At 36.8% G+C, this 23,803-nt stretch overlaps 1 protein-coding gene and 1 long non-coding RNA gene across 9 annotated transcripts in view; one reads left to right on the top strand and one right to left on the bottom strand.

Moving 5' to 3' along the window:
- The window catches only part of CACNA2D1 (calcium voltage-gated channel auxiliary subunit alpha2delta 1), a 476,780-nt gene that overhangs the window by 94,608 nt on the left and 358,369 nt on the right, over positions 1-23,803 (top strand). For all 8 annotated transcript variants that reach the window (XM_025449554.3, XM_025449559.3, XM_025449557.3 and 5 more), the window contains exon 3: positions 6,689-6,805. In XM_025449554.3, coding sequence (XP_025305339.1) covers positions 6,689-6,805 — 117 coding nt within the window. The remainder of the gene's footprint in view (positions 1-6,688; positions 6,806-23,803) is intronic.
- On the bottom strand, positions 21,302-23,016 carry LOC125752885 (uncharacterized). Its single transcript, XR_007403462.1, has 2 exons — positions 22,634-23,016; positions 21,302-21,589 (listed from the first exon to the last, which is right to left on the bottom strand). It is a non-coding gene; the product is annotated as an uncharacterized LOC125752885 (long non-coding RNA).

The raw sequence follows: 23,803 nt of genomic DNA, 5'->3' as shown, positions 1-23,803 counted from the left end.
AGAGAGAAGCAGACTCCATGCAGGGAGCCCGACGTGGGACTTGATCCTGGGACTCCAGGATCATACCCTGGGCTGAAGGCGGCACTAAACCGCTGAGCCACCCGGGCTGCCCCTAGGTGTTGTATTTAGATTCCAGTATCTAACTGAATGGCGCCTTCCATGGCTTTGTTATTTTTGTAGGTTCAAAATAAATAATTAATTTTAAAATACAAGGAGGAACTTGTTATAAGTCAGCATCCACATTCCTAGCAAAGCCTAGGTATGGTAACTAGTAGTATTAGTAGTACTAGTAACTAGTATCAGTGTAGGCATTGTATTATGTGCTGAGCTGAGCCGTACCAGTGAACAAAATGTCCTCTTGAAATTTACATTCTAATTAAAGGAAATATGAAATATATAACAAACGTGAAACTTAATAAATTATGTTAGATGATGTTTGCATTTGCTTAAAGGTATCTGAATAGAAATCTCAAGCCATAAAAAATTCAAAGGTAGTTTCCTATCTCAGAAAGCTAGATTATAAGGAAAAGAAAACAAAAGACTGTAATTTATTTATTTATTAAACAATTTGATTAATTAATTAAATAAATAAATATTAAATTTAATATTTATAAATATTTAAAAATATAATGTATAAATATAATAATTTATATTTATAAATTAAATATTTATTTATTTAAAAAATAAAGACATGGAGAGAGAAGCAGAGACACAGGCAGAGGTAGAAGCAGGCTCCCTGTGGGGAGCCCGATGCAGAACTTGATCCCAGGACCCTCGGATCACGCCTTGAGCTGAAGGCAGACTCTCAACCACTGAGACACCCAGGTGCCCCAAAAAGCTGGAATTTAAAGTGATTTTTACCAATTGTATTAAACATGATTCACAGTGTGTTAAAGAGTATTAAAGAGTGAATGATTTTTAAAGCTTGATATTTCTGAGATTGTAACATTTATTATTTTAATAAAAGAGAAAGAGGGGAGTGTTAAAGAAATCGGAAGTTAGTTGGTAAATATTGCATATTCTTTTATAGCAACATTAATTTTTTTAAACTCACCTAATTTTCATTGGAGGAACATAGACTTTTTAAAAATGTTCTTTGTTGGGGGATCCCTGGGTGGGTCAGCGGTTTGGTGCCTGCCTTCAGCCCAGGGCATGACCCCGGAGACCTGGGATCGAGTCCCATGTCGGGCTCCCTGCATGGAGCTTGCTTCTCCTTCTGCCTGGGTCTCTGCCTCTCTCTCTCTCTGTCTCTCATGAATAAATAAAATTTTAAAAAATAATTGTTCTTTGTTATTGGTAATATTTATTCATTCTAATGTCAATTCAGATCTAGTGTCACTAGTTATTGTTTACTTTAGATAAAGGATTCTTCACATCTGAATATCTGCTTCTGTTGGCCAGCTTCTCTGATGATGTAACTTATGATAAATAAAAAGAAAGACTTTATTATACTTGGGAATCATTGCAAAATTTCTTAAGGTAAGGGAACTTTGATCTTTGAAAGTGACCACGAAAGAACATTGTATCATTCTTTTGTGTTAATACATCTTCCAGAAACAAGAGATTCTCAGTTGCTAGGGAACAAGTAGTTCAAAAGCCCACAAAAGACTTAATAAAAAAGAAAAAAATAGAGCCAAGCCATCCCACATTGCAAAATTCAAGTAAAAGTAAGTGAAATTGATTTTGTTAGTCTGTAAAGCAGTTGAGGTGACAAAGCATCTCTTTTCCTGCCCGCATTAGTATTGAAGATGTTAGAGTTTACCCCTGTTAGCCAATAAAGACAGTGAAATGAGAATGATGGTGGGAATTATGTCACATTTTCTTTTAATCCCTCTTATTATTATGAGGTAGAATCATATTCATTCATCCAATTCATATATATTTTTGGACAATGTATGCACATCTATTTTGATATTTTTAGCTTTTCTCTGTAGAATTTCTTCTCAGAATCCCACATTACTGTGAGCGTCATAATAGGAGTTCTAAGATAATTTCATTATTTTGTAAAGTCGAACGACAATTGCACATTTCTCACAATAGAGCTCATTTTTCCGATGAATGAAATGAATCTAATGAGTAATGAAATGAAGGTGCAAAGTAGTAATTAATAATGTTAATCACAACTTTCAAAGCATGAGGCCTTTCTTAGCATTTTTATTTTTTGGAAGAGTGAATCACTGGAGGAGGTTATTATAGAATTACTATCCAGAGGCTGATTATTATTGTTACCTCTCAGCTGGGAGCTCTTCAGAAATAGGTCATTATTTTAATTTTCTATTGTTAGTGTAACAAATTACCAAAAATGTATTGGCTTAAAACACAAATTTATTATTTTATGACCTTTAGATTATTTTATAACCTTTAGAAGTCCTTCCCTTGGTTCATGGCTCCTCTCCTCCGTCTTCAAAGCTAGCAACATTGGGAGGATTTCTTCTTAGGCTGCCATCTCTCTGGTTTCCTCTCGCATAGTCATGTCTTCCCCCTTCCACTTTGAAGAACCCCTGTGATTACATTGGTGAGTCAAGAGGAAATCTTGTCTCAGAAAGATGACTGTGGGCATGGCAGGACTCTTGATTGCTTGTTCAGGACAAATTCCATGGGAGGGAAGTAAATGTCTAAGGACCAAGGGAAGGGGTTGGCAAAATTTACATTAGGTTTATTACGCAGAAATTTCTGTTTCTCTTTAGGGAACTTAATTTATTCATGAGTTGCCATTCTCTCTCCCAGGGGGAAAACCATCTTAGTATTTCAAAGATTTTGTCCCAAATCCCTTCCAATAATCTCTAATGTTCTTGACTTTGCTCCTTGGCATCTGAGCACAAGGAGAAACATTGATGAGATGTGTAGTATATTTGCTCTTTTCTGTTCTCTTGGCATAGATATAGAATATGATTGCTACTAAGGACGTGGCCAATCTCTGCAGCCTATGTAGGGCCCCTCAACTCTGGGTGGTTGGTACCATCATCCTTCCGCTGGAACCCTGCTCCCTCCACTGTCCCATTTTTCAAGCTCTGCGTTGGGAGTCCCTTGATTGTGCACTCACACAGCGTCCTAGCAGACAGATAATTCTAAGCCACCATTCTTGTTCATCCCAATGGGCTTTTCTGTTTTTCCACATCTTGCTGAAGCCGAGGGAGACCCCAGCAGAGTGGTACTGCGGATCCACTTTGTATAAACGTGCCACATGAGCATTTTACCCTCCGCAGCTTTGGGCAGTGGTTTGCTCCTTTACCATGTAAAATGGGACCCAAACCGCCTCCACTTTGATACTGCAAAGCTTGCATTTCAGTATTCTCACCGATATAATGGTTAATGAAATGTATTTTTTTGGTTTCTTAAAGTAAGTAAATAATATAATGTATGTGAAACACCTCAGACTGGTATGGAGCAGATGCCTCAAAGTGATCACTAATAAAATCTTCCAGGTCATCCAAAACTTGGAAGCCTATCTTGCTTTCAGTAAGCATCTCTGGGGTATCTTTGTTATCCCATGGCATCATAGTAAATATTATGATTTCTGAAACATTTCTTTAGGTCTGTTTGGTAAGCAATTATATCAATCAGTGGTGTTACTTTTTAAATATTACACTTGAGGGTATTCTTAAATGTATCATTCTGAAGATTATCTTGGAATTACGGACTTGGGACAAAGAGACATAGAAGTTTCCATCGGAAAAAGGAAGGAAAGCTATATTCTCTGTTGTCTATGAGTGTAATAGTGAATAATCATTAAAGCCAGTTAATTAAGATTATAAGAAAGCAAGAATGGACAGCTGACACATATTCTTGGCTGTCCAAACTTGTGGCAAGGATGGAAATGAGAGCATTTGAACTACAGAAAAATTAAAACATATTAGTATATCAGTCAGGAGGAAAAACATCCTATCTAGATTCTCTTTATATGCTACATTCTTTCTAGTAGAAGAAATGGAAGCTGGTGTCACACAGCATAAGAGGAATTGACACATGATTTGAATGAAGCTCTGGTATCAAGAACTCATGTTATTTACACTGTGTTCTTGTTTTATTTATTTATTTTTCTGGAAAGAGTGGATAAAATGGTCAGACAGACAATTATTTTTTAGAAAAAAATACTAGGAAGAGAAAGAGAGAGAAATACTTAAAGTTCTACTTCTATTTAAAAAACATTTTAACATGTTAAGTATTTTAGAAATGGGGTTTATTTTAATGACAGGAAAAATTATAAATGTATGTACTTTGTAAAAATATATAATCTTGAAAATCCACTTGAACCCTTCTCCTGAAAACTTTTACTAAACATATATCATGAGAGTTTTTGATAGCTTTCACAGTACCTCTTGCAACAACAAAGAATGTTACATTCTTTAAAGCCAGAAGCAAGAGCTTTTTTTTTTTTTTTTTTTTTTGATGGGGCAGTAATATGGTTTTAATTCATTTTTATTACCAAGAAAACATTTCAAATGTGGTTTTATTCAGCAAGATATTTATATTGGGGCTGTGGATGTAAGCTTCCTTGATCTCATTTATTTAAAATTTATTTGTGAGTTAGATACTACTTTTTTAATTTCCTAAGCATTTAAAAATTAGAGTCAATTTGAGAGAATATTCTATCTATAGTTGAGAGGATCTCTATATACTTGAATTGTTAATTGTTCCTGATTCATAATCCATCTAATGCATCTGGCCTACATAGGTAGTGCCTTAGTAAGTGACATTATGTTTAGTACATAATGCAAAGCACACATTGTGTATTTGGAACTGATCTTTACGAACTCTGAGTGCTGGTGTGATCTCTATACCACAGGAAGAATGTCAGACTTCATACAGAAATAAACACAATATTAATGGCACAAAGCATAACTGCCTTTTCCACCAATTAGTTTTATTGGTTTTACTGAAAAAAACTAAATGTCTTGGATCAATTACAGTGATGTTGAGGCTTATCTGTTCGTACCCCAAATCAATTAATCTTTCTAGTTCATGTTCCTGGGTGTCATCTTTGGCTAAGATGAGAGAGAGCCTTGGGCTGGATGGAGTTGTTCATGGACAATCTGGTCTTTAAAATAGGACTCCGTAATCTGCCTCTTAGCAGAAAGTGTAAGCAATTCAGTAATATGCAGGAATTCCAAATAAAACTGAATATGGGGATTTTATATGACTAGATTTCTGTGCCTCGAATGGTTGGGAGGATAAACCCACAGGGTCAAAATTCAAATGAGTATGAGAAAAACTTCATAATTTGAAGAAGTCAAAAAATTTTAGGAGTGAAAGTTTGATTTAAATCCTTTAAAATGATTTTGAATCACACAATTAAAACTTCATGTGAAATTACTGTGTTCTGTTATAAATAAATGTTAGCATATGCATCTATGTATGTTTGAAACCAGTGTTCACCTGTAGCCTCCGTGGCCATCTGAGACCTGGCTATAGAACCTGTTGGTAGTATTGCAGAAATTTGGAGTTGTGCCAGAAAAAGCAGGGTTGAACTGGTTCCTGCATGTGCCTGGATTCACTTCTTCTAAGACGGTAAAAACCTGCCAGGCCCTGGCTTTCAAAGATGGTTTAGTCATGCATGTGCGGCCCATCTGGTGGATGCATAAGGGATTTCCTACTCGGCTCAGCCCTGTAGCCACAAGCATGGTCGCTGCCTCCCCCCACCCTCCCCCTTTCTTTAATCTGTCCTCTCCTGCCAGGAGTGTACAGGCTCTGCAGAACAGGTGCGTCTCCTGCCACTCCAGGGAAATCCTTCGGTAGACACTGTTGGGAGGCAAAATTATAGTCTTCTTTTGCTGCCTAGCTTCCTTGCAGCATAGTTTGATTCAGTGATTCAAATAAAACCTCAAAGATGCAGTTTGCTAATGAAAAATATTTATACTATTAGAGACTGAAGCAAACTATCATCGACTTTTAACCCCTCTGTTTGTGTAATAAAGCTCCCGGTGTTACACGGATTGAACCGTAGCAGGGTCTTTATCTCTCCCCCTCCTCCTCCTTCTTAACCTTCCTCCCTCTCCTCCCTCTCCCCTTCTTCCTCTCTCTCTCTTCCTAAGATTTAGCAGGATACACTTTAATCCCAGGGTTGTAGGGTTGTAGCTAGGGCTAACCGTAGGAGGTCTCCTTCAATACAGTATTGCTTGCCCTTCCTCCCACCTTGGCTCACTGCGCACATCCTCCCAAGTCTGACCTGTAGTGCTTCTGTTCTACTGACTGTAGCGTGGCCTCTCCTCTTCTTTCCTTTTTCCTTCCCTTTCCTTCCCTTTCCCTTTCCCTTTCCCCCTTCCCTTTCCCTTTCCCCCTTCCCTTCCCTTCCCTTCCCTTTCCTCTTTCTCTCTTTTCTCCTTCCTTCCTTCCTTCCTTCCTCCCCCCCCCCCCCCCCCCGTTTTTAAAACCTGATGGCAGTTAATACCAGGTTTTGAATTTGGGGAGGTACAATTTCAAGTCACAAAATTGTATACACAAATCATTATGGTACAAGATATTTTACAGCCTGTTAACATGACATTGCTATTTTGCGTAGCTGGTGGTCTTACAGCAAATTCTTATTTATATACATGTTTTTGACACATTCAAATTCCAGAAAGATCAAAGTGAAGAAGGGAAAGAGTGGGCCTTTCTAATCATTGTTTATGGTTTAAAATACATTCTACTGTGAACTTATGAATCACATCAGCAATTATTATACTAATTTTCTTTTTTCTTCATGCAGATTTATGAAAAGTATCAAGATTTGTATACTGTGGAGCCAAATAATGCACGGCAGCTGGTGGAAATTGCAGCCAGGGATATTGAGAAACTTCTAAGCAACAGATCTAAAGCTCTGGTGGTGAGTTTTAATTGGATCTGCTCATTTTATTATTTTCATTACTTGTTTTTTTTTTCCACCTTTATTTTCCTTTGTGTGCTTTCTTTACTTCAGAAACTATGTCCATGTAATGTGTTTGTAAAAGGTAAGATATCATAGTTTCATTTGTGAACTCAAAATGATCAGTGGATTACTAATTATTAGTTTATTTTTTATGTTAGATGGCTTTATAACATAGGAACAGCATATTTAATTGGTACATACATCTACTTATACATGTATAAGTTATGATGCATAATAATGTTTAGATCTGTCATACAGCATAAAACCCACAAATATTGCCAGTACCCTTAAAGCTTCCTTTGCAGTATTCTCCTCTGCTTCACCTTCCTCCCTGCCAGAGGCAGCCAAGTTGCTTGATATTTGGTTACTCATTTCTTTTATTTTTATTTTTATTTTTATTTTTATTTATTTATTTATTTATTTATTTATTTATTTATTTATTTATTTATTTTATTTATTTTTTTTTTATTTTTAAAAATAGAAGTACCTCACATAAATGTGTTGCGAAACATGGTGGTGGTTAGTTTGCTTGTTTCTCAGCTTTATGAAAATCATGTTGTAATGTAGGTAGCCATCAGCGACTTGCTTTCTTCCTTGTTACGTTTGTATGATTTATCTGGGGGTAGCTTTAATTTGCTCTTATTCACAGCTAAATATTATTTTATGAGGGTGTATAACAATTGGCTCATTTATTCCCTCTTGGTAAATTATTATTTGAATTATCTCTAGATGAGCACTACTATGAATACTGCTGCTGAATTTTCTTGAACATGACAATGGTACACATGTGCAGGGATACCTGTAGGGTGTTATGTACGTGGTAGTAGAAATAATAGGCTCACAAAGTCAGCTTTACAGAAGTATGAAAACTGTTTTCCAAAATGGTTGTATCAGTTTACACTTCCGCCAGCTGCATACGAGTCCCCGTTGATCCATATTCTGACCAATAAATGGCCATGTCAGACTTCTCAATTATAGGCCATCAAATGGGTGTAAACTAGTATCTATTTCTTATTAATGAGGCAGACATTTTATATTCTTTAACCATTTTTGTTTCTTTAGTGAAATATCTGTTCATATCTTTTGACATTTTAATTTTTTAAATTGATTTGTAGGTGGTGTATTCTTGATGGTAGCTCATTTAAGTTCTATATAATGCAAATAACTTTTTGTGACTTGCTTGTGACTTACCTTTTCATTGTCCTTATGGTGTATTTTGATAAAAGATGTTCTTAATGTAGTCAAAGTCACCTTTAAAAAATGTTTATTAAAAAAAAGTTAGTATTTCAGGGTGTGTGTTTTAAAAATCCTTCCCCATCTTGAGATTGTAAATATTTGTTATTTATTTATTTTTTAGGGAGTTTTATTTATTTATTCATGAGAGACACAGAGAGAGAGGCAGAAACATAGGCAGAGGGAGAAACAGGCTCCCTGCGGGGAGCCCGATGTGGGACTCGATCCTGGACTCCATCCCGGGACACTGGGGTTATGCCCTGATCCAAAGGCAGGTGCTCAACCACTGAGCCACCCAGACATCCCTGTTATATTTTTTTATTATAAAAAGTTCTGTGTCTTTAAGATTTCTTTAATCTACCTTCAGCTGATGTCAGTATATAGTATTAAGTTGCACTTTAAATTAAATGTTTTCCTAACCAATTTTCCCAGGGCCATTATTTAGCTTCCATTACTGCAGTGGGCTCCAGTTATCAAGCTAGATATCTAGTAGGTCCAGTCCCTCACCATATTCTTCAGAAGGATCTTGAGTGTTTTTTTTTAAAGGGTTTTTAAAAATTTATTTATTCATGAGGGACACAGAGAGAGAGGCAGAGACATGCAGAGGGAGAAGCAGGCTCCCTGCAGGGAGCCCGACGTGGGACTGGATCCCAGGACCCCAGGATCATGCCCTGAGCTGAAGGCAGATGCTCAATCACTGAGCCACCCAGGTGTCCCGGATCTTGAGTATTCTTGAACTTTCACATGTAATCTAAATTTTAGATTCAGCATGTTATTACCCAGTAAAATCCTTACTGGGATTTTGATTGATTTGCATTGACTCAGACCAAATTGGGAAGACTGATATCATTATGATATTTTGCTTTCACTTTATAAATATACTATTCTCACCGTTGAGCAAAATTTTATTCCATTCAACAACATTTTAAAACTTCTTCGTGGAGTTCCTATACATCTTCTGTTAGATATAATGCTGGAGCTTACGTTTAGCTTCTGTTAGTCTACAAATCACAGCATTGTTACAAGAATTTGTCCCAGGACAACTCTGAATTTCCGGTTTACTTATCACTCACAGTTCAGATTTTTAGCTTACTATATTATATGTATATCTTGGCACTCAGAAATTTTGCCTGCTTTTTTGACACTTATAAATCTTTATGTTTCTTAAAATATCCAGGATCTTGTTGTAATGTAACAGGAGAGTTCTTTGGAATATTTAAAATACCGTATTGGCAGAAGTTGAAACATTTAATTTTTAAGAAATATATAAATGAGTTATCCATGAGAAGAGAAGTTTTCATTACTGGAGGATTCAATGCATTCTTCCTTTCAGTTTTTAAGCATCATTTGTAGATATTTTTTTTTTTTTAAATTTTATTTATTTATGATAGTTATACAGAGAGAGAGAGAGAGAGGCAGAGACACAGGCAGAGGGAGAAGCAGGCTCCAAGCACCGGGAGCCCGACGTGGGATTCGATCCCGGGTCTCCAGGATCGCGCCCTGGGCCAAAGGCAGGCGCCAAACCGCTGCGCCACCCAGGGATCCCTCATTTGTAGATATTAAGTGTGTTTTTTAATTAAGGTTTATTTAATAAAAATAAGATACATATTTTCTACTTAAGTGGTTAATATTCACTCAATGACAACTGGAAAGGATTCCAATTATATTAATTTTTATCAGCTTACCTTTTTCCTCCGAAAGTAAGAAGTAGATAATCCGGACATCAAAGTCCCATGAAAAAAGACCATAGAATGAAATATGATGTATCTTGCCTTAATTGGATTAGGATGGAGCCTATTGAGACCTTCTTTTCTATCATTTGGAATTGAAGCTCTAGACACCTGGTGCATTATTTGAGTCCTATGGGGGATCAGTGACTATCCTAATGCATGAATGGCAGAGTACAGAAACCACAATGACTGTTTAATTGTAGAATTAGATTATATGTCAGGGAGAAAGAGTCCTGTTTGTTTTCAAACTAAATTCTTTATTTAACTTTTTTGATTCTACAAAAACAGAAAACACATTATTTCAAAGGGAAATGTTTTGAAGCTAATTGAAAAACAGGTGCTACATTGTACTGTAAATGAATGCAAGATAGCATTATTAATTAAGCTCTATTTTTGTTGTAGGCTTATACTCAGGAAGACTTCTTGACTAAAAGAGCTTAATTTATCTGAGCAGGTTGCCAGTGTAATTCCACAAGTAAATATACTGGAAAAGTAATGAATATATAAATTTGAGGTAGATGATAAAATTTAATACCAGTTAGACCTTATGAGCATTTAGTAAGTAATAGTATCTGATTATTTCTCATAGTGAACTAAGCTCTTGATATCATTATTAGTGTCATTTTTTCAGTGAGAAAACTGAGTCTTTGAGAAATCCTCTAACTTGCTCAAAGAAATTTATCTGATAACTAATGTATGTCAGTGCTTCTTAAATTTTAATGAACATTAGTTCAGCTGTGGCACTTGTTAAAATGTACTAGCTTATTCAGTAGACCTGGCCAGAGATACTACAGTTCTAATAAGCTCCCAGGTGATATTGATACTTCCAGTACAAAAACTATGAATTAGCAAGAATGGAAGAGCATTCAGATTCAGGTGTCTGACTTCAAGCTCTGCATTCTTACTACAGAAATACATCTTTTGGCATGAAAAAAGTTTATAATCATAGAGGAAATGACTAAGGAGTATGCTATAAACTATTGTTCATTCAGATTACTTAAGAATTGGATATTCCAGTTGATAGAATATTCTGGAAGGTTATGAATTTTTTTAGTGACTCCTATATCAATTACCCATCTTCAAAAAATGACTAAATGAAAATAATAGAATATTGAAAATTTTTTTCTTTTTTATTTAAATGTGAGAAAATTTTAAACCCTTATTCTTCTTCAGTATCAAGATTGGAACGTAAGATGAAGAACTAAATTCAGTTCGTTTTTTACTCACATATGTACTGAAGAAATTGCCGGTTTATAGTTAATAATTCAGTTTGTTTTATCTTTTAAAGAAAATGAACAGCTGGAGGCTTTTCTTTAACCAACCAACCTTCCTTCCTTCCTTCCTTCCTTCCTTCCTTCCTTCCTTCCTTCCTTCCTTCCTTCCTTCCTTCCTTCCTTCCTTTAGTGGAATGATTACTTTTCAATATCTGCGATACTTTTTATTGTGCATGCATATACACAGATTTTATGTTTTTGAACCTTAGATTTTAAATTCTGTTAAAGCCTGTTGATTTAAAACGGAATTGTAATTTGTTGTATTGCTTTTTGTTTATCTTGCATTTGCTTAAGTGTTTGACTCTAAACTACTCCTACCAAGATTTTCTTTTTTTTTTTTTTATTCACACTTATTTAATGCTGTGGTCTTTTTATCTGTTCCCTCAACCAGCATTAGAGCTGAAAGAGAAATCAATCAATCATTTTTAGTTACTTTTGCCCTAAAACTATCTCTTTTATAGCAGAACAGACTTTTGCTTAAAAAGTGATTGCTTAAAAAAACAGTTAAATGATTGGTTTTTTGGTTTTGTTTTGTCTTTACAACTATATAAAAACATGTTTCTGATGATTGATGTTCATTAGGCTCTTACATATAGCCTGTGAAGTAGGAACACTAAACGTTTACTTATTCTTGTTTCATAAATGAGGAAATTCAGACAGATCAGTGTCCTTGCTCAAGACTTGTTTAGATGAAATGAAGTAGTGGTGCAATTCAATTTGAGGGTATCAGTCTACAATCTTTATTTTTTGTTTTCCTTCCAAGCCCAAGCAGGTAATTTCAAACACTTTATTCCCAAAATTATTTCTAAATGACTATTTTTCTGGCATTTGTTACATCTTTGTCTCAGAAAATGGCTTAATGGGATGATTATTAACATTAATCAACATTAACATTATTAATTGCTAATATTGAATTATTCTTAAACAGTCTCAAATCAAAGAATGTTTACAAGCAACAACTCTCTCCACAAAAACACCACAAAATCACAGAAAACATTTAACATAGTTATTATCCACATTTATTTTAGCCTGAACTAGGCTGGAAAAACCTGCAACTATGCACACATAGCTCATGGGAGAAGGCTCTTCAACAGAATAATGTTCCAATTTCTAGTGGTGCCTTCTGAAGGATGGAGGTGAATAAAATCAGTGGTCTCATGCATGGTTCACTAACCTGCCTGGCTAAGGAAATTTGCTGAGTAAATGAAGGTTTCCAGATATTTTGCTAAAAGAAAATAGGATCAAGGTTGTAATAACTGAATTTCTGTGGTGACACTTTTGCAATTATGGTGTATCCTGTCTCCCTCTGGTGTCCTGGTAACTTTAATTAAAACTATTTCAGTTTATTACAAAGCTTTAAATATTGTAATATGCCCAACCTTTTTTTCTATTCTTGATATTGAGCTTATGATTAGAAAATGAAAAGAAGAAAATGACAAATGTTTTCAATGATTCTTAAAGTAGGGTCTTTTTTCTGGAGGATTACATTACTGTTGTTTAATCAAACTGGTTGTGTTTTCTTTTTCTTTCTTTCTTTTTTTAATGTTTCTTTAGCTCCTAAACCCATGGTTCTGCCTCTTTCACGTTTGTCAGAAATGCCTCTAGAGTTGGCTAAAAATGCAGGTTCCCGACCTTTATCTCTAGAGATTTTAACTTGGAAACATAGGAAGAAATCTCAGAAAATTTAGGTTCAAAGAAGTGGTAAAGAGATACAGGAGGAAATGTGAAATTCTTCAGAGACTCAAAGAAGAGTAAAAAATGTATTGTATTTGGCTACTAAGAGTCAATGTTTTACTTCTGTGAAAACAGATTTATTAGAATGTGTTGGAACAGAGTAAAGACTACAGTGTTAAAAAGTGATTGGGACATGATAAATTGTCAAGAAATTTATGTCTTCATGAAATCTGGTAGGACAGTGAAACAGAAACATGGAGTCTTATTAAATACTTTGTTTTTCTTTTCTGTTTGTTTTTGAGAATGGAGGTATATAAGTATATTTATAGACTGAAAGAGAGGAATCTGTAACATTTGGGGGAAAAAAAAACCCAAAACCCAAAAAAACAAACAACCTGAATGTTGAAGATTGACTCCAGTAAAAACAGGTACAGAGAAGATCAGAGTCATGCCATTTGTCTTTGAAAAGATAGTGGTATTTTTCACTTGAGACAAAAGAGATATTAAAAATGAATAAAGACTTTGCAGATAGAGAAAATCTGAAAGTCCCACTGAATTACTGCTTCTCTCTTGGTGAAGTAGACGTTAATATTTTATGTGAAGAATGAAGGGGCTGTGGGAACTTCAGGACCATACTAAAGACCATACTAAAGAAAAAGTGGAGAGTTTGCTGTGGGTAAGTGAAGTGGCTGATAAATAAAACCTAGGGCCTTCCTAACACTGAGAAAAAACAGAAGGCACAAAATACCTTCATATTCTAAAAATGAGGTCTTGGGCTGCATATGAATTTGAAAGAGCTCTCTGAAATTCTGTGTGTGTGTGTGTGTGTGTGTGTGTGTGTGTTTTGACCATTAGTTCAAAATTTGTCTTGTAGTTATAAATTTATCCAGATTGACAAGAACGAGAGAAATTACTTTGGAAAGAGTATGAAATGTTGTGCTATTTCTGTGTTCCCAGAAGAACACGAGTATGCTTACTCTTCTTTTGTTAGTATAAATGTCTTTGAGAGGATTACTCAGATTGTTTATATACATATATCCCTTTGACTCTGCGAGTGGTAAAGGGACCAGGTAGTCTGCATGTGTTTTGCAAAGCTGAGATTACTTTTACTTATTTGGTTTTGATACATGCCTCTAGATGCTAAACATGCAGTGCTGAGGCTAGACATGCTGTCCTGGTGGCTGAGCAATGAAAGGTGGCTTCACTCTGTACAAGCTTACACACAGAAGAGGTAGGCCTTGTAGGACAGCCTACAGCTACCTACAGAGCTGGTCTGCAACTCCAGGAAGTAGGGCTTCCTGCCAAGGCCAAAGCCAGTTTAGCAGAAAGAGGTAGATGGGAATTGAGGGGTAGAGCGGTAAATGGCAGCCAGAAGTGTGGGATTGCAATTGTATGAACTGCCTGGCTTCAGGCAATGCAGAAAAGCACCTCCTAAGAAGGGAACATTTGCTGCTCTCAGAGAGGACCAACACATAATTACAGTCAAGAAAGGGCCTTCCGTTGCCAGCTTCTCATAGTGATGCTGCTAAAATCAGCACCTGTGAGCTGGTAAGGGGCGGGGGGTGCAGATGGGATCAGGAGAAAAAGCTCAGAGAGTGGAAATAGATCTCTCCCATACTTCTTAATCTGAATCTCCTGAAATTTCTTAGCCTGAACCAGTACCAGGCTAGTAATGGGATTACAAATAAATTTTAAATTAGGCTTATTAGACTTTCAATTTTTAACCTAGATTAGATATTTTAATTGATAAGCTGAGATTATTTTTAGGGATAGAAGTAGTATATACAATGCTGAATGGAAAAGTTACAGACTCTGTAAGGCTTGAAGTTATGTTCAAATATGATTAATACTCAAGGCAACTAATGAGCAATTTAAACAGATGGCAGGTTTGTTTTCTCTCATGTAACAAGAAACCTGGAGGTAGGTAGCTCAAGAGGTTTGTGGAAGTCCCATTCTGTTATTTCTTGTCCATCTCACTCAGTAACCTCTGGCTCCAAGAGGAAGCAAGAAATGTGGTACCTTTAATTAAAATGTATATCCATCCAGCCAGTGTCTCCATGAAGACCTTTTCAAGATTTAGAGTGTGTTTTAGGGAAGAATGTCTAGAGAAAATTCAAATTAAGGAAGCAGAGGAAAGAGAGGAAAACATTGTTGGGATGTATGTATGTATGTAGAGTCCCACTCCTTCAAAATAATCATTATATGAACAACTAAATCAGCTTTCTCCAGCAAGGTGTTGGCACAGTATGGGTGGTAGTACTTGAAAGGACTGCCAAATCCATCTTGGGTTGAAAATTGGCAGGATATATTTTGTAAACATCAAGGATACTTAAGAATTAGCGGTAGTTGAAAAGTTTGAAATCATGAGCCACGGTACGTGGTCTGGTAATTGTCAAGAATTCCAAGTTCAAGAGAGGAGACATTTTTATGTGGATAAAGTGTAAGATTATAGGGAACGTTGGAGAAACAAGACATTGTGGTAAATGTTGGAAATTTGAGAAATGAAGAGTTCTAGTGATGACAAGATTGAGGCATGAGTGAGTGAGCAGGTTACTAAGATGGAAAAGAGTGAAAGGTTTTAGGGTTTTAATGGTGCTGAGCAAGTTAATAATCAGCACTTAGTGAATGTATACTATGGTCCAAACACTTTGCTAGGCTCTTCCTATATATGTCTACCACAACTTATATTCTACAAAGTTGGTATAACTGTTTTCATTTTACAGATGAAAAAGGGAAAGTTCAGAGAATTTAAAAAATTTCAATTTTACACAGCTGGCAAATAAATCAAACCCACTTACGTATCTCTACAGAATACTTGGTGTTTCCTGTGTGCCTCCATTAGTTTAAAAACATACAACATTAACTCATTTAGTCTTCACAATGCATCCGAAAACTCACCTGAAAACTTAGAAAAATTGAAGGTCTTGCCCAAGTCTTACATAGAATGGCATATTTGGGCTTGAGTTCCTGTTTTTAGATTATATAGTTGTTAGCTCAGTGCACCATATTTCTCACCTCAGTGACATCTCAACAATCTTAGCCAAAATATATTTATGTGTCATTTGTCCAGTCAACTTAGATCTCTCCTTAAAGGTGCCATTATGCCTTTAATGGAGTCCCATGGTAGCTTTGGATTAAACTCCTGGCATGTCAGCATCTTCATCTGTTTCGTTTGGCCCATCGCATCTAACACATACTTAAAGCGGAAATTAGCTACTAATAAAATACGGACGTACATAACCTGCAGAATGTCTTCTCAGTTAATGTTTTTGCAATAAAATGACTCTTGAGTTTTGAAATCCAGTTTTCACAGAGTAGACAGATTTCTCAGTAAGGTATTTTTCTTTCTTGGTTTCTTTTTTGCTGATTCCTATAAGGTAACTATTTATATTTACAGCCTCCAAACTCAATATTTTTTAAATAATGTGATATCTGGGAAGAGTCTTAATTTACATTCTAAATTCAATTAGCACATCAGAATCCTGTGTAGATGCTTTATTTTTTTTTTTTATTTTTTTTTTTTATTGGTGTTCAATTTACTAACATACAGAATAATACCCAGTGCCCGTCACCCATTCACTCCCACCCCCCGCCCTCCTCCCCTTCTACCACCCCTAGTTCGTTTCCCAGAGTTAGCAGTCTTTACGTTCTGTCTCCCTTTCTGATATTTCCCACACATTTCTTCTCCCTTCCCTTATTTTCCCTTTCACTATTATTTATATTCCCCAAATGAATGAGAACATATAATGTTTGTCCTTCTCCGACTGACTGTGTAGATGCTTTAAAGAGCAGGCCAGGTGCCAACCATGGAGATGTGCATGTTTGCTGTTGGCACTGAGAGGCCACGCAGGCTGATTGTCCGTTAACAATCCTATTTATCTTTTCATCAGGAAGCAGTGTTTGTAGTGCTTTTACATTCTCGTTTAAGAGTTTCTTATATTCGCTAAATGCATGTTATACTGTTCTACTTAGGTTTTAAAAAGTTGGTTAGGGGTATGGATTGATATACATACACTATGAATTTTTTCCATTCAACATAATAAATGATAGACTTTCAGAATTTTTCACTCAAAATATATCAGGTTTTTGGGAAGCAGATTACTGGGTTAAATGGGAGATGCCTGTATTTCTTGATACTATTTGTTAATGTGTCAAATGGAAATCTCTAGCAATACCATCACATTTCCTCTCTCAGGTTACACACTTTAGGGGCAGCTTTATGGATTTTTAAATCTAACATAACGATAGGAATTGGGGGCCAAATAGAAGGGATGGTGAAGCACCCAGACCTATGTTTAGGATTTCTTAAATGACACTACAAGGGAAACAGATCCATATGCCCTGGAACTAGGTGGCTACTCTTTACCAACTCAGTGTTTTAATTTTGATTGTATTCTGTTCTAATTAATATGTTCTTTAAAGGTTAGCAGTGAAGTGTTTTGAAACAGTACTTTCTGTTGTAAATGACTTGGTGCCAGAGTGAATTTTCTCCGTCCCTCATTCCATCAAGTAGTGTCTGCGCTAAGTGACCGTGTAAACAAAGACACTTTTGAAAAAAAGGTAGTCGCCTTTAACTGGCAGGGCACAATGAAAGGTATAGAGAGCCTAGTTTTTTAACAGAATGTGTTCAAACAGTGTAGGTTTCAAGCAACAGTTGTAGTCTCTTTATGGTCAAAGAAATGTCTTTTGGGAATGTGATTTTCATAGTCTTGAGTTGCCTTAATTCCATAGGATCCAAAAGTAATATTTAAAATATCAGTAAGAGCCTTATTCTGTTGGCAATTTGACCAAAGTAACGTGTGCTCTGATAATGCAGCCATTGAAAAATTCGTGTAAAAGAGTGTTGGGTTTGTTGATTGCATTTAGGAAATGAGAATTTGATGCATGAAGGGACTTACAAAGCTTACATAGGCTGGAATGACTATGTAGTTTGTGGGGCCCAGTACAAAATGAAAATGTGGCCCTACTTTTTAAAAAGTGATCACGAATTTTTAAGATGGCTGCAGCCGAGTGTTGCACCAGTTGTCGGGTCTTCCTGAGCAGTCTCAATTCGATTACACAGGTGGCACATCCATGAAGCTGGCCAACCTTGCACCCACCCAGGTGACTAATGGGACAACTGGACCTGGTCATGGGATTTGTCCAGTCCTGTTCCTATGATGATCGTCATCAGTCTTCACTTGGTGACTTGAGAGTTTATAAAACCTGTAACAATTGTTAAAAGATTACCTCAAAGTGAGGCAAAAAAAAAAAAAAATCCATTTTTCTTTCTACTTTTTTTTAATGAAATTATAAACTTGTCCCAATAGCATGATAGAAATGCTCCGATTTAAATGTGCTAGTAGTATGATGGTTTGCATAAAAATAAATCTAGACACACTAGGGTTAATCTAAGGCCACCCTCTTTGATTCATATAATAGGATTTGTAGCTCAAACTTCATAGTATGCCATATATTTGGAGAGAATCTGATCAAGCAGTGTTTACTCTAAACACTGTTTTAACTGTTTAATGACTTGAACTTCCAGTGGTGGTCTGATTCCTGAATATTCTTCTTAACTTCGTTTTTTTTTAATCTAGTGTTTATCTTTTTACCCATTAACCCCTTATTATCCTATTGCAGAATTACATAAACTCTAAACCCTAAACCTTCTTCGGTGAATTCATTTTCTAGCTTTCACTGAATAACACGCAGGTGGAAGACCTTTATGTGATAGGCAGTGCCATCCCAGCTTTTTTTTTTTTTTTTTTTTTTTTGATATACATGAGGATTCTTTTTGATTCTATTCTCAATAATTTTTTAGAGGTTATAAAATCAAGAACTGCTTTTGCAAAGATGAGCTGTCTTTGCCTTCCTTAAAATCCCCTGACACAATCTACCATCAGAATGACGGAAAGCCCCGTTAATTTTAATTAAAATATCATAGAACCATAAATCTTGTAGGAATTTGGGGAATTCATTTTTCTGACCTCCTTTCAGGCAGGTAAATCTCTAAACTACCAAGATTAGGGACGGTGTCGTTCTTTTCTCAAATATTTTTGGCGACGAAACTTCCCATTATTTGTAATACCTTGCTGTTGTTACTTTGCTTGTTTTTCAAGAAATTATTTCTAACGTCCACGTCCTTGTCTCATTTAAAACTATTTTGTTTTCTGTTCTCTGTGTGCATTACATTTCGATTGGCCTAATCCTTATAAGACCATCTAATTTTGTGTGTGTGTGTGTTGGGAGGGTTGAGGGTGGCGAGAACCATCGACTCATCATGGCTTAGCATTCCTAACAAATAATGATGATTCCTGTTTGCTGAGTAGTCATCATTGCTGGGCATTGTTTTAAATTGTTTACCCGTTTCAGATTCAAGCTTCAGAACAATCTTACGTGGCAGGTACATTATGGTGTCTGAGGATGAGGGGTTGCCCTGACGAAGCAAAGCTGTCTAACTCAGTACTAAGTGGAACAGGTTAATCCTGGGCATCGCTGACTCTCCCTCTGCCTTTTAATAAGCCAGGCCCTGTAACCTAAGGAGCTGTAGCTTCTTTAGCGTTCCTGTATATGTATATGGACGTGTTTTCTATTCCTTTTACATTTTGTGCTGTGTTCTGGAACTTATCAAAGATTTATTCTCCAACTTCCTTAAAACGTAGAGGTCAGAATTGAAGATGGTAATTTAATTTGTAAGGGAGCACTCAGAACAATCACAGTGTAACGGCAAGTTAACCGTTTTTCATACATGTGATCCAGCAGCAAGAGGTGTTATTTATTCTTTGTGGGTTGTATGGTAGATGATATGTATATTAGATGATTCTGATATATTTTTAACTTATGTTGATAAATATACAAGTATATCCTTGTAAATAATTTAAACAGTACAAAAATATAGCGTAAGATGAAAATCAAACTTCTCTTTAGAATCCACTAGAGTAAATGACTTTTTTTTTTTTTTTACACAATTTGGTGATTACCCTTTACCCATCCTGTGTGTGTGTGTGTGTGTGTGTGTGTGTGTGTGATTTACCAATATTGTTTATGGAGATGTTTATGTCACTGGATTCTAATGCATATAGTTATTTTAATAGCTTTGTAGTATTTATTATATTAATATATTATTTATTTAGCCAGTCTCCTATTGAGAGACTTTGTTTCTATATTGTTAACATAGACAGTACTAATACTGTCTATAGCACATCTTTACATATGGAGAAATTTTTGATTTTTATTTTCTTAGAATTAAGTCATATAAAAGGATGGATGAGTCAAAACACAGGTGAGACATTTATACTTTTCTTTTAAGAAAACAGACATCTTTAATCTTTCCACCAATTTCTTCTTCCCTTTTTTTTATGTTTGTTTTTAAATAACAGGGCTTCTGATAGACTCAGGTGGGAGTCACAAGGTTGCCTTTAGCCCAGTATAATAAGTTAAATACGGTTCCTTAAACAAGACTTAATTTTAAATGATAGTTTTTAATTATTATAATAATGTCAAAAACTCATACTGTTCTCTACAGATTAGTGCCTTTGTTGTTGGCAACATAATCAGTGCAAAATTAACAGGCTGGCTGGGGCAAACATCTGTCTTCCAGATTTATTTAAAAAAAAAAATCAGCCTAAGAGTTGCTGTTGCTGATTATGCATACCAGCTCATATGCTCTATCTCGCGTGCATTATCTCAGCCACAGGCAGCATGCCAACACGCCGCACTGTGCGTGAGTGATCCTGCTGTCGGCAGACCTTGTATTCTAGGGCATCTGACACCATCGAAGCCCAGTTAAGAGCAAAAACCAAGTTGTGTCTTGACAGGGGAGGCATTAGTTACAAAAGATTGTCCACGCCTTCTGTGGCTAATTTATTCATTTAGTCCCAGGACTCATTACTCCCTAATTGCAGCTGCTCCTGTAAATGTTGGTCTCTTGTTGCCTGACAGTCCAATCGCTTCTCATTGTTTGTACTGATTTTTTTCTCAGAAATTCTAGGTCAGCTGACTCCAAAGTCCAATAACACATCATAATGACTCATTTTCTACAAGAGGGCTTACAGAGAATTTATTGCCCTATATACATTACTGCCTATGCCATTTTTTCTTCTGCACAACAGAATGTGACCTCTTAAAAAGGAAGAGAATTAAATAAATCATCTTGTATATTTATGTGCTCAGAATACTTCTTTATGATGCGAATGTGCAATAGCCATTTTTGCTAGTAGTTAATCATAATGAGTTTGACTTTTGCAGAAATGTCCATTTTCTTTAAATGACTTTGCACACATCAACTTGCTCCACTCGAATGGGCTTTTTTAGACTTAGGAGATCAAAACACATTAATAGAGTATATAATTTCTCATGCCTTTATTTAGTAACTACAGTTTGACCCTCTAATTGTATCCATTGGGATGAAATTAATCCCCACAGTTTCTCAGTAGAGAGTGATGACATTTTTAAGTTCAAATATTACAGTGTTCTAAAACTAACAAAGACCTTATATAACACCTTAAATAGAAGGATAATAGTAATAATAATAATTTATTAAATGATCACTGTATTCTAGGCACTGTGCTAAGGACTTTATTTGCATTTATTTAGTCCTTACAACATACTTTTGCTCTTGGTCTTAAAATAATCCCTATTTTATGGAGATACTTTGCCTAAGGATTTGAATCCAGATCCATGTAATTCCCAAACTTGATAGCATTTCTTCTCATTCTGCTTTGACTTCCTATGTGCCAGATACTCTACTGAGTAGAGTATTATTCCATTTAATAATTTCTTCTCTCTTCCTCTCTCCTTCTCCCCTCTTCTTCCTACTCTTGTTCTTCTTCCTCCTTCTCTTCTTCTCACTATTACATAATGTGATAAGGGGAGGAAGTATAGAATTGGAAATTTTGAAGTATATTCAGAGGTCATGTAATTCTAGGTTGGTATTTTTCTTTCAAAATAAGATTATTTTCTTTATTTTTATTTTTTAAAGATTTTATTTATTTATTCATGAGAAACACACACACAGAGAGAGAGAGAGAGAGAGAGAGAGTGGCAGAGACACAGGCAGAGGGAGAAGCAGGCTTCATGCAGGGAGCCTGACGTGGGACTCGATCCTGGGTCTCCAGGATCAGGCCCTAGGCTGTAAGCGGCGCTAAACTGCTGAGCCACAGGGGTTGCCCTATTTTATTTATTTTATATAAGATGTGCTACACACAAGAATTGGCAGTGGTTCCTTATTTTAATTTTAGTGGCAGTGATGGACTGAAAGAGAAGAAAGAAGGAATGGAGGGAACAAAAGAGAGAGGATCTGACTTTTCCATGACTGTCATGCGTTTAGTACTCATGTAAAACTGTGTGGATGTTGGCTGATGGAGGCAGAGATCACAAAATCCTAAATTTTTTTTATTAAGTTCAGTTGTAGTTACTTGGGCTTATATAGGATATGAGCCATTTAAGAGTATCTACAAGTCACAGACTGTGCTGAGACTTTTATGCCCCTAAATGAATATAGTCTGGGAGTGGTTTAGGGAGACTCTGGTCTGACTATTACACCAGTTGTAGTAAAAGATAAAAAAATAATTGTTCTTATTTCTAAACTTGTGCTTAAATACCCTGTAGATAATCACTCTCATTATGATCAATGAAACCAACATCCATACGTACATACATACCTTTGCACGTACATACGCACATGTCCATGCCTACATATACACACATACACATGTATAATATTGCCCAGTTAGTTGACATCTCAGGAAATAAATGTTATTGGCTCCTAAAGCTTTGGTAGATAATAAGCAAAGATGCAGAGCTAATTGGATCACGTGCAGTTCTAAACTTCAGGTATACTTAAATGACCAACTTTTAACTACAGTTAGTGAAAAAATGGATGTGAGGGGCACCTGGCTCCAGCATTTGTCAGCCCACTGATCAGCAGGGTTGACTTGGCCGATCCGGTTGGCTAGGTGGTGTGCCCTTCCTCACGATCTGTGTGTAACCCTCCTGAAGCCGCATGCTAGGCCAAAGAGAGGTTGGATCTTCAGTCACGGTGTCTGAGTAGCTGTGCTCCCCCGCTGGAAGCTGCAAACCAACTCTTAAGTTCCATTTGTAGGAGAAGATAGAGTGGTCAAGCTTCAGAGACCGCGGACACATCCCAAGGAGGCACGCATGTGGCAGTCATCTTTGAAATCGATAGATACGTAGAGACGGAGAGAGTTCGGGAGAAAGGAGGAGAAAGAGTGAAGCAGGACATGGTGTACAGTTAAAAGACAAGACGTCTTACTCATTTTTTTTTTTTTTTTAAATTTTTATTTATTTATGATAGCCACACAGAGAGAGAGAGAGGCAGAGACACAGGCAGAGGGAGAAGCAGGCTCCATGCACCGGGAGCCCGATGTGGGATTCGATCCCGGGTCTCCAGGATCGCGCCCTGGGCCAAAGGCAGGCGCTAAACCGCTGCGCCACCCAGGGATCCCCGTCTTACTCATTTTTAAAAAGAGAGAGAGAGAGAGGCCGAGGCATCATGAGAGTGGGAAGGTAAGACCTGGAGGCCAACTGAGTTTCCTGAGTAGAATACAAACAACTTGCAACAGCTCTCTTAGAATGTTGATGCTTCAGAAACATTCTAGATGTTTATTGTAGTCACTGTTACTCGTTTGCCCTCAGACTGTTTACTGGAGCTTCCTAATATTGGGAACGACGTTGCCTTTTGGGAATCTTTCTTTAGGTTCCCTGGTGTCCGATGTCGGCCAGTCTTCTGGCCTGGGGGTTCAGGGCTGCTACTGGTGGGGCACTCGGGTGATCAAGTTCCTCTGACACTAAGTGGTAGTCCCTAGTCCTCGGCTGGCCGTTCACTCCCGTGGGCCCCCCGCTCTGGAAGCTAAGTCAGCGTGTTAGGCAGCAGCGATGGGCCCTCACCGTGGGCCCCCCTTGGGCACCGCGGGCCGCAGCTGCCGCCCCTGAAGGGTCTCAGACGGGCTCTGCGGTTGGAAACAGCGGTTCTCGGCTGCGTGGAGAGAGCACACTGAGTAAATTCTGGAAGGAGGGCCGTTTGAAGACTTAGAGGCAGTTCC

The sequence above is a fragment of the Canis lupus genome, chromosome 18 (assembly GCF_003254725.2).
Source record: "Canis lupus dingo isolate Sandy chromosome 18, ASM325472v2, whole genome shotgun sequence".
NCBI lineage: Eukaryota > Metazoa > Chordata > Mammalia > Carnivora > Canidae > Canis > Canis lupus.
This window is presented reverse-complemented; position numbering and strand designations above follow the sequence as displayed.